General features: G+C 44.4%; 1 protein-coding gene across 3 annotated transcripts; it reads right to left on the reverse strand.

Moving 5' to 3' along the window:
• Nucleotides 1-219: 219 nt before the first annotated feature.
• On the reverse strand, nt 220-12,448 carry AKAP12 (A-kinase anchoring protein 12). Of its 3 annotated transcripts, none has more exons than XM_068129125.2 (3): nt 12,330-12,448; nt 2,399-5,983; nt 220-1,394 (listed from the first exon to the last, which is right to left on the reverse strand). In XM_068129125.2, the coding sequence occupies exon 2, from the start codon at nt 5,955-5,957 to the stop codon at nt 2,403-2,405; it is 3,555 nt and encodes a 1,184-aa protein (XP_067985226.2). In that variant the 5' UTR covers nt 5,958-5,983; nt 12,330-12,448; the 3' UTR covers nt 220-1,394; nt 2,399-2,402. The 3 variants fall into 3 exon arrangements, with proteins under 3 accessions (XP_067985226.2, XP_067985225.2, XP_078640474.1); XM_068129124.2 differs by lacking the exon at nt 12,330-12,448 and adding an exon at nt 10,054-10,258; XM_078784348.1 differs by lacking the exon at nt 12,330-12,448 and adding an exon at nt 9,289-9,390.
• Between the last annotated feature and the right edge of the window lie 977 nt (nt 12,449-13,425).

Raw genomic sequence — 13,425 nt, forward strand, 5'->3', positions numbered from 1 at the left:
TTGTTAACTTCTGAGAAGCCAAAAAGTAGTTTATCCCTCCAATCAAACAGGTACATGAAACTTCATATATGCAGTGTGACAGTTAATTATGCTATAGATGTTAAAGTAGCCTTGCGATGAAAAGTTAATCGTGCTACATTTGTAGACGAAGAAGTTTATGAAGTTTGACGCTACATTTCGGAGAACTCAGAAGAAGAAGAAGGACATGTAAACTAGATCTCACAGCAGGAAAAGCATTTAATGCAAACAGAACTCGGTGCAGTACAATAGTACAAGTTAATGTACCAGAGTAGTTTAAACATTAGGTATTCTGTAATACAGTTTACATGGTATCAACGACTTTAATCAGAGAAGATGTGAAGTCTGCTAAATACAGCAATATAAAAAAAAAAAGAATTAAAAAAAGCAAAACAAAAACAACAACAAAAAAATCTTCACAGTTTAAACATCAGTCATATACAAACTTTAACTAGTACACCCGCAGCAGAAAACATTTCGGTACACTTCTCTGTTCATTTACATGGCTGGAGTCAGGGAAAAGAGCCAGTCAACTGCTCCTCAAAAAAAACAAAAAAAAAACGTTTACGGCACCATTTGTGGCTGGTCCGTGGTCAACCTTGGTTTGAAACAACAACAGAAGTTGAGATTCAGATACAAGGTCAAAAAGGCTCAAGGAAAAAAAAAAATGATACAAAACTCAGTCAATCTCAAAGGTTACATTACTTGACTATTGGGCATATGTTTTACCATGCCTGCACCCAGTGACAGCTGCAGGCCAACAACGAACAACTCCCAATGAAATTGGTCCACATGAAACAGACCAGAATAAAAGTCTTTACCAACAGCAATAACAAAACGAATCTGAGTTAGAAGGAAAAAGCTTGCAATGGTAGTAAGGATACAAAATACCAAATGCAGTCAAAATGCCATAAACTGTACAAATAACCTGTTGTGAAAGATTGAATACAAAGTGAGATTTCATTAACAGAACAAACGGTACAATGTTATGTTGAAAGATGGGTTGAAAAGTTTTGACCAATCACAATCAACAGTCAAGAGTCGGTTGCAAGAACCATTCCCAAAGAAAAACTTTGGGAAGGAGGAGGTGAGAGAGGGTAAAGAAAAAAAATACAAAAGAAAAAATAGGTGAATGAAAATCTTCGAGTCTTTGGGTCATTGATAGCCCTTTGGTCGTGGCTGTATACCAAATGTGTTTTCAAAAGCACCAAACATTTCAATTGCATCAACATCCGGTTGTCAAATCTACCTCACCCAACGTGTGACAAGAAAAGTGAAATGCATTTGTTCCACTTAAAACTCGTGAACTGCACACCCAACACCAACTTTCAGATCCCAAAGAAGTCCAGTTGGGAAATCCATAGACCCTGTGTGACCTGCAGGAAGAGATCAAAAAAGAAAAGACACCATTAGAGGGCAGCAAAGGGCTAACCATAGATAGGCAAGCCATCTGGAAAAATTAAGAAATCCAGAAGCAACAACTGCTGCACAACATTTACAAAAATGCAGGGTGGTGGGGTGGGGCAACAACAAAAACAAATCATCGTAGATGGAAGTTTTAGGAAAATAATTCAATCAAAAATGATCAAAGATTTAATGGGGCCAACTTGGTCACCTTCGTTTAAAAATAAATAAATAATAACCTCCCTGTAATAGATATCATTTTGCAAAATAAAAACCAAGCAACCTTCACAAGCAACGCCCACAACCACCACCCTTACCAAAGGAGCCAGTCGAGCTTTCATCTGCTGAGCACATGAACAAACAATCAGATGCATCCCTTTTCCCCCTCCGCTCTGCAGTTCAGCAGCAAGCAGACTTGACGAAAAATCAAAAATGCTCATCAACATCAAAGATAGTGCCTCAAATGAAAACCTCAAAGTGCCCAAGAGAGATCAATGAACTTCGCACACTTGCCAACCCTCAAAATTGCGGCCAACCCTTGGCACCCGGTGTTAAAGAAAGCAAAGCAACTGCAGAGAGACTGCAGAGAGACTGCAGAGAGACTGTGCTAAAGAGTCGAGCTTCAAAAGCCCAATTGACAGCTTTATCCTTGGGCAGTTTTGTCAACTCGTGACAAAACCAGGTTGTGGGATAAAGGAACGCATCGCACGGATGCACCAGTCAACCTTTCATACTTATTTCGCTTGTGGAATGTCCTCCAACCCTCACTTGAAATGTAACCAGTATGCGGGAAAAGGAATTTGAACCTCCAGCATCCCCAAGGACTATAAAGCAAGTTACCATCTAAACATTCCTGGAATTGCAGGGCAACAGTTCACAAATCAACCTCACAAAAGGTGACAAACATTATAAAGGCCAGAGGGGAAGAGTCGTTGGCAAAATAGGACAAGTATTAAAATTAAATAATTAATCATACCTGCTTAGCTATTCTCGATCACATCCCCAGCCTGTTCCTCACAGGAAGCCACTTCCATCACAATCCCTCGGGCCTCCACAAGCAACACAGCCGCAGTTGTTTGGCCAACATCCTCCACAGTTGGAGCAGCTTCCACACTTTGTTTTAAGTCACTGGAATCCACAGATTCCGGCAAGAGCAACTGCTCTTGTCCTTCCCTTTTGTCTGACAAGCCATCTTGGCTGGCATCACTTCCAAGGTCAGAATCTGTTTCGAGCACATTGTCAGAATCCTCCGTCAAAGTTTCCTTCTCCATTGCATCTTTGGGTGTTTTTGTCAAATCTGATAGCTTTTGTGTTTCATCATGTACCTTCCCAGTCACAGAAATCTCCACTTCAGTTATTGCCTCAAGGACATCGGCATTGGGCCCTTGGTCACCCTGTCTGCTCACCAGACCAGCAGCATCCTCTACCTTCTCCAAATGCATTTCATCAATGACAGATTTGTCCTGAGCATCTTTCACTACAACCGTGACCTTTTCCATTGGTTGATGCACCTCTTCTTCCAGACCCTCACTTGTGGATTGGACAGAATCCACTTTTTCTTTGACAACATTTGCTGCTGCTTCAAGAGCAGCTGCAACAATCGACTGGGCCGTCACGTCAACCATTTCCTTCTGCACTTTTTCTGTACTGGTCACCTGCATTTCAGATTGAGAAAACGCCTGGTCTTCAACAGCCGGTGCACCTGCGACATCTACCTGCAGCACAACTCGTTCCACGTCCAAAGGCACTTTACAGCAGTCGGACTGCACATCTTCAGCTTTTTGCAGCTGTGTAGCTTCACTACCAGCTTTCTCACCATTATTTGACAAATCATCCTGTGGCAAAATCACAGACGTTGTTGCAGGTGTAGATTCGATGCTAGCCTTATTCTGACTCAAATCCAACACTGTCTGCTGCTCCTCAGCTGATTTGGGGCATTCACTAGAAGGCTGAAAATTCACTAAAGTGCCACTTGAGGTTACAGTTTCAGTCACTTGATGCACAACAGAACCAATTGTGGTTGTCGAGAATTTTACCACCTCGACAGAAACAGCCTCAGCATCTTCCGATTGTTTCTTTGAAACTGTCTGCATAGATACATTTACATTTTCACAATGAGCCAGTGTTTCACAAAGCGATGCTTTATCAGGCATTGCGGATGCACCCTCAATATACTCTTTGCCCGATACAGAACATTCTGCACACTCATTTGCACCCTTTTCTACAACTTCTTCCTCAGCAGATGTTTTGTCATCAAGCTTAACTTCCAGTGCTTGCACAGCAACCTCCGCAGCAAGCCTATGCAATTCCTTTTCCAGTCTTTCATCTTTCAACTCAGAAGTACCGCCACAAGCCTTTTCTGTATTTTCCTCGTACTCTGCAAGGGGCACAACGGCAGGTGTGTCAGAGTCACTCTCATCACTTTTCACCTCTTGTGAAGCCAACACATCTGGGTTTTCTTCATGAGAATCAGCTTTGGATCTTTTCTTCTTCTTGCCAGGGAGTAACTTTCGGAAAGACCAAGATGACAATGTGCCCCCCTCTGCTTTTGATCCATCACCAGCTTGGTTTTTGACCTCCACGCCACCATCCTGTTCTTTTATAGACTCGAGAGTGGATGTTTTTGAAGCCTGCTCTTTACCTTCAACGACCTCGGGCTTAGCAGCTTCTTCAACATTTTCCTCACCTTTTGTTTTGGTCCACTTTGGTGACACAAATCGCTTGAGGGAACCCCAGATAGCTGCCGTAACAGGCACATCAGATATTTCAGCTTTCGAATCTTCCATAGGTGTGACACCCTCAGCAGCAATCTCCACAACTTTGCTTTCAGATGCCATATCCACTTGGGTTTCTGGAGATCCTTCAACATTAATCAGCTGCTCTTCAACCAAAGCAGGTTCGACTTTATCATCTGCAACATTTGCTGCTTCGGCGCTCTCTGCCGATGCTTGTACCGATTCTGCAGCTGCAGCCGGATGCTCATATTCAGAGTCTGAGGACCTTCTACCACGCTTTTTTGCCGAGCCAATGCAGATAAGAGCTTCCCATGGCACTCCAACATCTGACTTCTTTTTCCCACTGTCTTCCTTGGCCTGCTCCTCACCAATGGCTTTTGAGGTCTCATCTTTTCCCATAGATGAACTACTTTCTGTGGAAGACATAGTCTCAGTTTTTACAGCTACTGCAGGTTGTTCTTCTTCCTTATCACTTTCAGAATTCTTTTTTGCCAGTCGCTTGGGTGCGACTAGCTTTTTAAATGATGACCAGGCTGTGATTCCTTCCCTTTTCTTCTCTGGCTTTGCGATTTGAGCTTCATGCTCCGCTTTGGCTTCAACACATTCTGGGGCGGCTGCTTCCACATTCTCCGCTGCAACATCCACAGAAGTCAATCCTTGGTCATTTTCAGCATCATTTTGTACTTCAGATGGTTTATCAGCACTTCCTTCAACTTCATCTTCCCCTTTATCTTCCACTTTACCTTCCACTTTACCTTTCCCTTTTTTTCCAGAAATGTATTTTAGGGGACCTCCCTTCAGAAGATTTCTCAATGGACTTGCTGGAGATTTTTCAGAAGGCAAAAGAGTCTCATTGGTTTTGGCAATTTCAGCTTCATGACCAGGTCCTTCAACACCTTCAGAGACCTTTGGAAGCATCTTAGCTGTTTCTTCTTCCTGCAACACCAAAGGTTCTCCTTTCGCCTCAGAATTATCGTCCACTGGCTGAGCATCAGTGGTAGGCACATCCAAAATTTCTGTTGGCTTGGATTGCACTTCCGCATCGAGGCACACAACTTGTTCAGCAGTTGGGCATTCATTTGTGGCATTAGACTCTGCCTGCAGGTTCGATTCAACAATACCTTGAACATTTGTCACAGCTCCCACATCAGCCTGCTGCACAACAGTTTCTGCAGATTCCTTTGTTGCTACAGCCTCATCACTTGTTCCTTCACCTGCTGGCTCTTTATCCTGCTCAATCTTTTTGTCTTCTTGAGAATGCTTTTTTCTCAAACCAGAAAATATTTTATTATTGAAGATCTTCTTTAATGGAGACCTCACCTGGTTACTCCGCAAGGCTACTTCTTCTACACCCACCCCATTTGAAATGCCCTCTTCCTTGACACCATTTTCTTGTTCTGTCACATCCTCTTTAACCAAGGGCTGTGCTGCTTCATGCTCACCATTAGTCATGTCTGTTGGAGGGCTCTCCTCAACAACCGCAGAAGCAGCAGCAGCCGGGGTTTCAATATCACCTTTCACATTAATAAGCTTTACAGACTCTACCTTTTCTTCACCATCTTTTTTCAAGGCAAACTTGAAGCCACCAAACTTGAAAACTTTCTTGAAGCCAACATCATGAGGCAGGGAAGCAGGTTTGGAAGAATCAACAGAATCTTCATTCCCTTGATGTTCTGCGACATGTTCCACAGTGGCAGCAGCCACGGCCCCCGCAGCAATCTCTTCTGCCTGCCCATTACTCTGGGCCACGTCGGTCACAATTTCGGCCTCGGTTTTCTGCAGCTCATTGCTTGGGTCCATGTTTGCTGCTCGATCACCTTGACCCACTACAAACAAGGTAAAGCAAAAGTAAAACACAACAAAGCATGTAAGAGTAATCTCCTCCACAAAAGTTACCTTGCACACAAATGTATACATCCTACATGTAATCCTTCCCAAACAGTTGCATTCTACAGCTCTGTTAAGACTTAAAAACCCAAAGTTACATTTTTTGTTGAAACCCAGACATCTATAAAGGTCAAAATAAAAATTGTATAAAGCCTGCTAGACTAAAATTTTATGGAATTGAACTTGCTAATAAAGCATTTCACAATGGTCGGTGAAAGTACCAAATATAAACTGTAGCTTAAGCCCCATCTCCAATGGCAGCTGTAAAGAGTCTCCTGCTGCCATTTCTACATCTTTGAGCGGAGACTGAAGAGCATTTCAACTTCTACAATAATTGCTTGGCAAGCCAAAAAAAAATACAAGGCAGAGCAAATTCCACTTTTTTCTTCTACTGAAACTGCACTTTGGTTAAACAAATCGCTAATCAGATAAATCACAAGACCAATCCTCATATGGCATGATGAATCTCAATACTGATAAAGAACCATCTAGGCCCATTGTGATCCCTTCAAAAGCTGCCTTGGCTTGCCAGAAAAAACAACGGCTCGACAAACAGCCACAGGTACGCGAGCTAACACTTGGCTGACATGGTGAACGAAAATGCTGATCTCATCAACCGTCATCAGCATCATCATCATGCACAAGGTGCACAAATCCAGGTCAATGTCCTGTGATAGTCGTACATATGTATGTTTGGACAAGGAAATACAAATTGAACTAAAGGGGGAGGTGGGCCCCTCTTTTTTTTTTTTTGAGAATCAATGACACTACATAATGTTAACAGAGTTGACGCAGACTCGAACAGACAGATTTAAAAATTTTCAATGTGCCATGAACATTTGTCAACATAGTAGCACAAATCAACATTGGAATGGCTTACACAGGCAGCTGTTACAACACCTGCTTTAGAAAATGGCCAGGGAATCAACCACAAAACACCAACTTTGCATCAACTGAAGTCAAAATCAACATACAAGACAATCATCAAGAGTGAAAAACAATTTCACACACACCTACTTTTTATTGTACCATAAAGATGGCTGAACTTCCAGGTGCATTTTAAACCAAAAATCTGCTACTGAGCTTTCAAACTTTCAGCCCGCTGTTTGCCTTCATTTTCATAGTCCCCAACGACTTCACCACCCACAAGTAAAACAAACTCATTGATAAACGAAGGCCAACAAACCAACCGAAGTACCCTATTCTATACGAGGGAGGACCTTTCCAAAATGGCCTTACTGAAACCCTAAAATATTGAAAGGACAGCTTCAGCAACAGAACCTAACACCACTTCTCTTTTCAAAGCCCAATGACAGATCGACGAACAGAGAAAGTAATTGAGGGGAAGAATAGATTTCGAACTTGACCATAGTACCAGCACACAATTGCCTTTGGCATACCACAGATCGATACCAATACTCAAGCAAATTTTAGTACGAGGTGAGGCAGACAGCGAACTGAAAACACCACCAATCACAAAAAAAAAAAAAAATTATGATAATAAAAACACCAGCAAATCCAGAGGACGAGGTGAGAATAGACCGTCACAAACTTCAGAACTGCAGCATCAAAGGTTGGGTGATTGCGGTGCTTAAACTGTCGGGCTAGTATGCCTTTAAACAAGCCAAGTGGTTCGTGCGAATGGCATTTAAAAAACAATAAATGGTAGTGGCTTTAGTCTTCACTCGATATCAGTGCACAATGCACCACCAGTTCGCGACAGCATAAAGTTTAAGCCAAAAACGTACAGAATTTAGTTCATTCACCGTGATTAAACACAATATGACCAACCAGAATGAAAATGGTAAAGTGTGATTAAAAAGGTATCAAACATTGGAAGAGCACACACTCAGTAAACAAAACAAAGAGAACGCACTATTCAGGCCTCGTCACAGCAATGTACTCACGGAGCGGCCATAGGCCGAGCGAGAGCATTGTGATTGCATCTGCGAGTTCCTGTGCGTGTGGAAAAACGAGCCAACGAGGGCAGCGAAAATCACAAAATTTGGAAGAGAAGTTTATATTGTAGATGTCTAAGACGAGTTCAACTTTGAGCTCACAAGGAAAAAATATGTATAAATTTAGTACAGGATTATTTACACCCACGGTGACACGACCCAAGCGCCCTCTGGGGTGGTATTGCACCGAGAGATAGCCGAACAAGTCAGCACCCTCCATTTAGTGCCGTAGTTTAAGACGAGATGAACTCACTGCATCACAAAAAGCAGTGCAAGCACGGGCCACACCCAGGTGAGAATTGTGCCGTCTGTGAGTACAAGGAAGGCAAATGCACAAATGGGCTCAAACCAAACTGCTAAATGCACTCCGGCCACAGCGCCCAACGATCAGGTTTATAAAATAGTAACAAGTCATTCGTCTGCCATGAACACAAAGCCATTCCAAAATGAAAACCATACCACGCTGTAGTGTAATGGTTAAAGCATCAGCTGAGTCTGGGAAGTCACGAGTTCCAACTTGACCCGACTTGATCATACCAAAGACTAAAAAGGGAACGTGCCGCTTCCTTGCTTGGCGCTCAGCATTTAAGGATAGAGCATGGCCAAAACCATTTTGCTGGCCAGATGGATTCTCCCTACATTGAAATTCCTTGTAAGGGGACTAATTATTATACAAAATCAAAGGTGACTTTCACATGACCCCCCCCCCACCCCACCCCAGCCATGGGTCCACACGACAGTTTACAATCCTTCATCAACCCTTCACAGACCAAGGGACACTTTAAAGTGATGAATCTCCGATATTCTCCCTGTAATTTAGATTATTATGTTTGCACATTGGTAAGCATTGTAGCAAACACCATCCAAGGGATTTGTCATTTCCATAATTTTTCTTTGCTTTCGTCATGCATACTCTTGAATTTAAATTCATACACGTGATTATTTAATATAGCCAAACGAATAATACAATTGGACTTGTATCTGAAATTTACTTTTAAAATGCTTGTGGTCCTCAAAGGGTTAAAGAGGGAAAGAACTTTAGAGATAGAAAACTAACACATCAAAATAAATAAATATAATAAAATTAACAGACGCCAAAGTTCAGATGGATCAAAACGAGAACAGAATGAAGAACTTGAAAACTGCTTCGCTTTGCTTCATCCATTAAAGAGAAGTGCCATGACGAGTTTTCCAGCTATCAGAGCTCAAAAACTGGAAAATCATTCCCACCCCCCCCCCCCCCCCCCACCCCCTACATCCCCTGATTCGCCGGGCTATGTTCCCACCAATTTCAACACGGGACATGGGACATCGCACAGCAGGTGCCCCCTTAGGCTGCACGCTGGGACGCGCACATCGAACGCTCAAGCCCACGGCACAATCCACCCGCAGCTGTTAAAAAGTAGCACAGCTGCAACAAGAGCACGATAAAGCCACCACCCCCCACGGATCACGTACCCCATCGCCCACACCGACACTTAAGTCTGTCGCGGTCACCCTCCCCTCTCAAGCACACACCACTCCGATCCCAAAAGCAGAACCCTCACACCCTCTGCCGGTCACTTATCCAACCCCTCCCCCAAAGACTCCAGGTCCGTCACCAACCCCCAGCAATGACACCCCATCGTCAGTCAACCCACCTCAACACCCCCAGGTCTGATGCCCCTCCCCACAGGTCTGAAACCCACCCCACCCCAACACCCAGTTGTCCATCCACCCCCAAAGCACCAACGCTAGTCAGCCCCCTCCCGTCCATCATGCCCACTTCTCTGAAGCGAGACCGACACACCCTCACAAACATGCATTAACACCACTCCACCCGCAGATGCATCCGGCCATGTCCAAAGTCTCCACTCACAATCCACAGTATAGTGACGATTTGTTAAATCTTAAAACATCCTCAAACGAAGCTACATCACTGAAGGGAAAGTTTAAAACACCGCGACGCTCAAATGAAACAATCAGCATCCTCCCAAAAAAAATATATATACAAACAAGAACCCCCCCCCCCCCACCCCACCCCCCACTAAACCACTGCAGCTTCACTTTACCTGTAACAGTAACAGCTGTAAGCATTTGTCAGACAAAATCCAGCAAAGCAGGACAGATAACGAAGCAAGTCAGAAAATTGATCCGCGAACTCCGAGGAGCGAGTAACTGGCTAGGCATGCATTCTCCACCACAGCCACGTTAAAATGAGGCTCCAGTCCGCTGGACAAATGGGGATTAAGTGGGAGAACAAAAACGCTGGTTGGCAGGGGGTCTCATTACATCAGGCTGAGCCTATCCAGCAGATGGACTGGGGGTGGGGACAACAGTCAGGCCACACCCCTATCGGCCTATAAAGCTCCGCCCACTCACGCCCAAGCCCACGCAGGAGACTTCACGAACGAGAATCTTGAGCCCGATGTTATAAAACAGGTTTGGACTGGACGGGCGATGAGGTGAAGGTAAAGGCAAGTTGCTATCATTTGCGAACAATTAGAATAAGGGTTTCTGTGGATTTCCATTTACTCGCACGCAAAGTTGCTTCGGTCAGCCATTCTCAAATGCAAGCAAGATGCTGCCCTCTTCTTGCACCAAAAACCAAGAGTCTCGACCTTGCTTCAAAATCGACTTCTCGACGTCATTTCGACTGAAGACAAAACACTTGCATTTTAACGATTAACAATCATCAGGTCCTTGTAGAAAAACGCTGCATTCTAATAAAGGTTAGAGGATTTGCCATGGTATTTGCCTTATGGTCAAGCAGAATCCCAAGGTAAAGCAATTTGGATTATTGACATGATGGAACACTTCAATCTTCGAGGAATTGCAGCGCATTTAGGGTCCAGCGTCTCCTTTAGAAGCGGTATTCCAGGAAGGAAATGTAGCAGCCCAAATAACCACCACTCATGTGGCCCATGTGGATATGTGACGAGACCGTGATGTAGAGTGCGCAGCGAAGCAAGCAAGATGCTGCCCTCTGATTGCTGAATGATTTTCAGAATCATTGGAATCTCCTGCGATGAAGTTAACTCCGAGGGCCTTTCACTCACTCACCGCAGGCAGGTTGGTGGTCTTTCTGTCTTCTACCGACTCCTCTCCGGCCTTGCTCCCCCAGCTCTCTCTGGGCTCTGTCCCCCCTAATATTCCTACAGGTCGCACAAGATCTGCCAGCAACCCTCTTATGGTGAAACTGCCAAAATCAAGACTCTCTGCTCACCTTCACTCCTTCATTCCTCTTTTCTCCCACCTCTGGAACAAACTCCCCCACTCCCTTCAATCCAACTCCTCCCTCCAGGTCTTTAAAACAGCTGTTCACCACCATCTCTTATCTTCCCCCATCCAAAACCTTGATCTTTTCTACCCCCGCTAATTCCACCCCAGATACACTTTTATGAAATTCCAACTTCTTTCCTGGAAGTCCTTGCAGTGTCCATATGTTTTATACCTCTCCCACCTCCCCCCAAGTCCTCTCTCTCTCCCACGGTTCTCTCGATGTCCCTGCTCTCAAATGTTGGGTTTGTGCCCTTCCCCCTCTCTCCCCATCTTGTCTACCGCTCCCCTTATTTTGTGTTTTATGTGTCGGTTTGACTTTTTGTGTGATTGATGTTAGCTCTTTCACGAGCCTCGATCTTGTATACAAAAAAAAGAAAAAAAAAGCAAAGGAGAATTCCATTTTTGTTCCAAATAAGCGAGACGAGCAAAGTTTTCTTTCAAAGAAAGAGGACAAAGCATCAAACGAGGACTTGCCCAGGTCCAGCTCAGGAGCCAATAGCTCATGGTTGTGCAGAAACCATTGGGATCGCTCGTCACCACATGCAGTGCAAAGTGGATTGGAAATCAAACACTATTGGTGTGCAATATCAAATGGCAATGTGAAGGGTTTGAGGATCATGAAGGTAACATATGACACTTTCCACCCTCTCCCATAAACCCCGTCCCACTCCACCCACCACGGCTGCCTTAATCCGGATGAGTCAGCGCATCGAGCAGCCTCTGTGTGGGGCTCATTTTCAATTCATTTGTGACACTAACCAGGATATCGTGCCAAGGTGTGCGTCAGCAGTTGGTCAAACAAGATGATGCACGAATCGCGTTGAGTAGGTTGAAACTTCCACGAGCCATTGTTCCCCCATAACCCCCACCCTTTTTGCCCAGTAGAATTAGTTGGCCGTCAGAAAGGAAAACCTCATCAGGAAAATTACTACCAATGTCCAATACCACTGCACGTCCCAGATAAGTCCCACCAAGAGGGGGCAAGCGGTGAAAGTTTTTGTACAAAATGTCATAAACCGGTAGGGCAGGCATGCCATTGGACTGGAGGTGGCGGAAGATCACTCACCTCGTGGGATGGGCAAGGTGGGATGATCTTTTAACGTTCACAAACCGATGCCAGCAGATGGGAAGCTCAGCAAAAACGTCAATCCGAGCAAAGGCCCAGCGAAAGCGAGAACGCCTTCCTGTAAAGCAACAACATGACAAGTTGTAATCAGGTCGGAAATCGAACAGAGACGAGACAGCTCAAGCTCATAAGCAAACAGTCGGATTCAAAAAGCATTGCCACAACTATCGCTCAATCATACCACCTGCCTTGCGATAAACAGTAATATGTAAATTAATGAATCATACCATGAATACAACACCAACACTCCACCTAGCTGTCAGAGAAAAAGCAGGTTAATGGTGCAAACAACAACGACGACAACTGGTTTATGCATGAGCGACAAAGTGTTGCTAGCGATTTCTGTCTGAAGCAGATCAAAATGGTCTCAACCCCCTCAAAGGGACAGACGCGATACTTCCTTAACGGACAAAGCACAATCAAGCTCATGTCGCAGTAAATCGCCATTTTTCTCGTTGACAAATGAAACACGTGCCTCTCACCCCCTGAAGCACACGCCTCCATGGAGCGGGGGGCGAAACGCAGCACTTTGGGGCATATCAGGGTTGCAGTTTTAAAATGCACCAAAATAAATAAAGGTTCTGGTGTAGATAAGGTAATTCAATGATTGGGGGAGGATGGGGACTCGTTACCACAACCGCTCCTCATGCACACCACCACAAGCAGCAGTAAAATGCAAATGACGATATCATACAATTATAATTGTACAACAAAAATAAAGGTTTAAGTCACATTTGAAGCGAGCAGGAACATTTAAGCCGACACGGGTAACACAGAACGACGAATAAGCAATGGGACGGTAAGCAGGGTTCGAGCTCGTACTATTCTCCCAGGACGACGAAAACGATCGAGTGGGTGTTCGACTAGTTATTCTGATGACGTCGTCCCACCTCCATGCATTTCACAAATTTGCAATGCACACAAGTCATCTGCATAGAGGTTGCTGCAATTCATTCTGCCGAGTTTGATCGAACGTGCGCACGTTGGGAAGGCTGCGAGCAGCTAGCTGTCAACCAGAGGAAAGTAGCAACAAGAC

This window comes from Myxine glutinosa, chromosome 9 (assembly GCF_964187855.1).
Source record: "Myxine glutinosa chromosome 9, kmMyxGlut1.1, whole genome shotgun sequence".
Taxonomy (NCBI): domain Eukaryota; kingdom Metazoa; phylum Chordata; class Myxini; order Myxiniformes; family Myxinidae; genus Myxine; species Myxine glutinosa.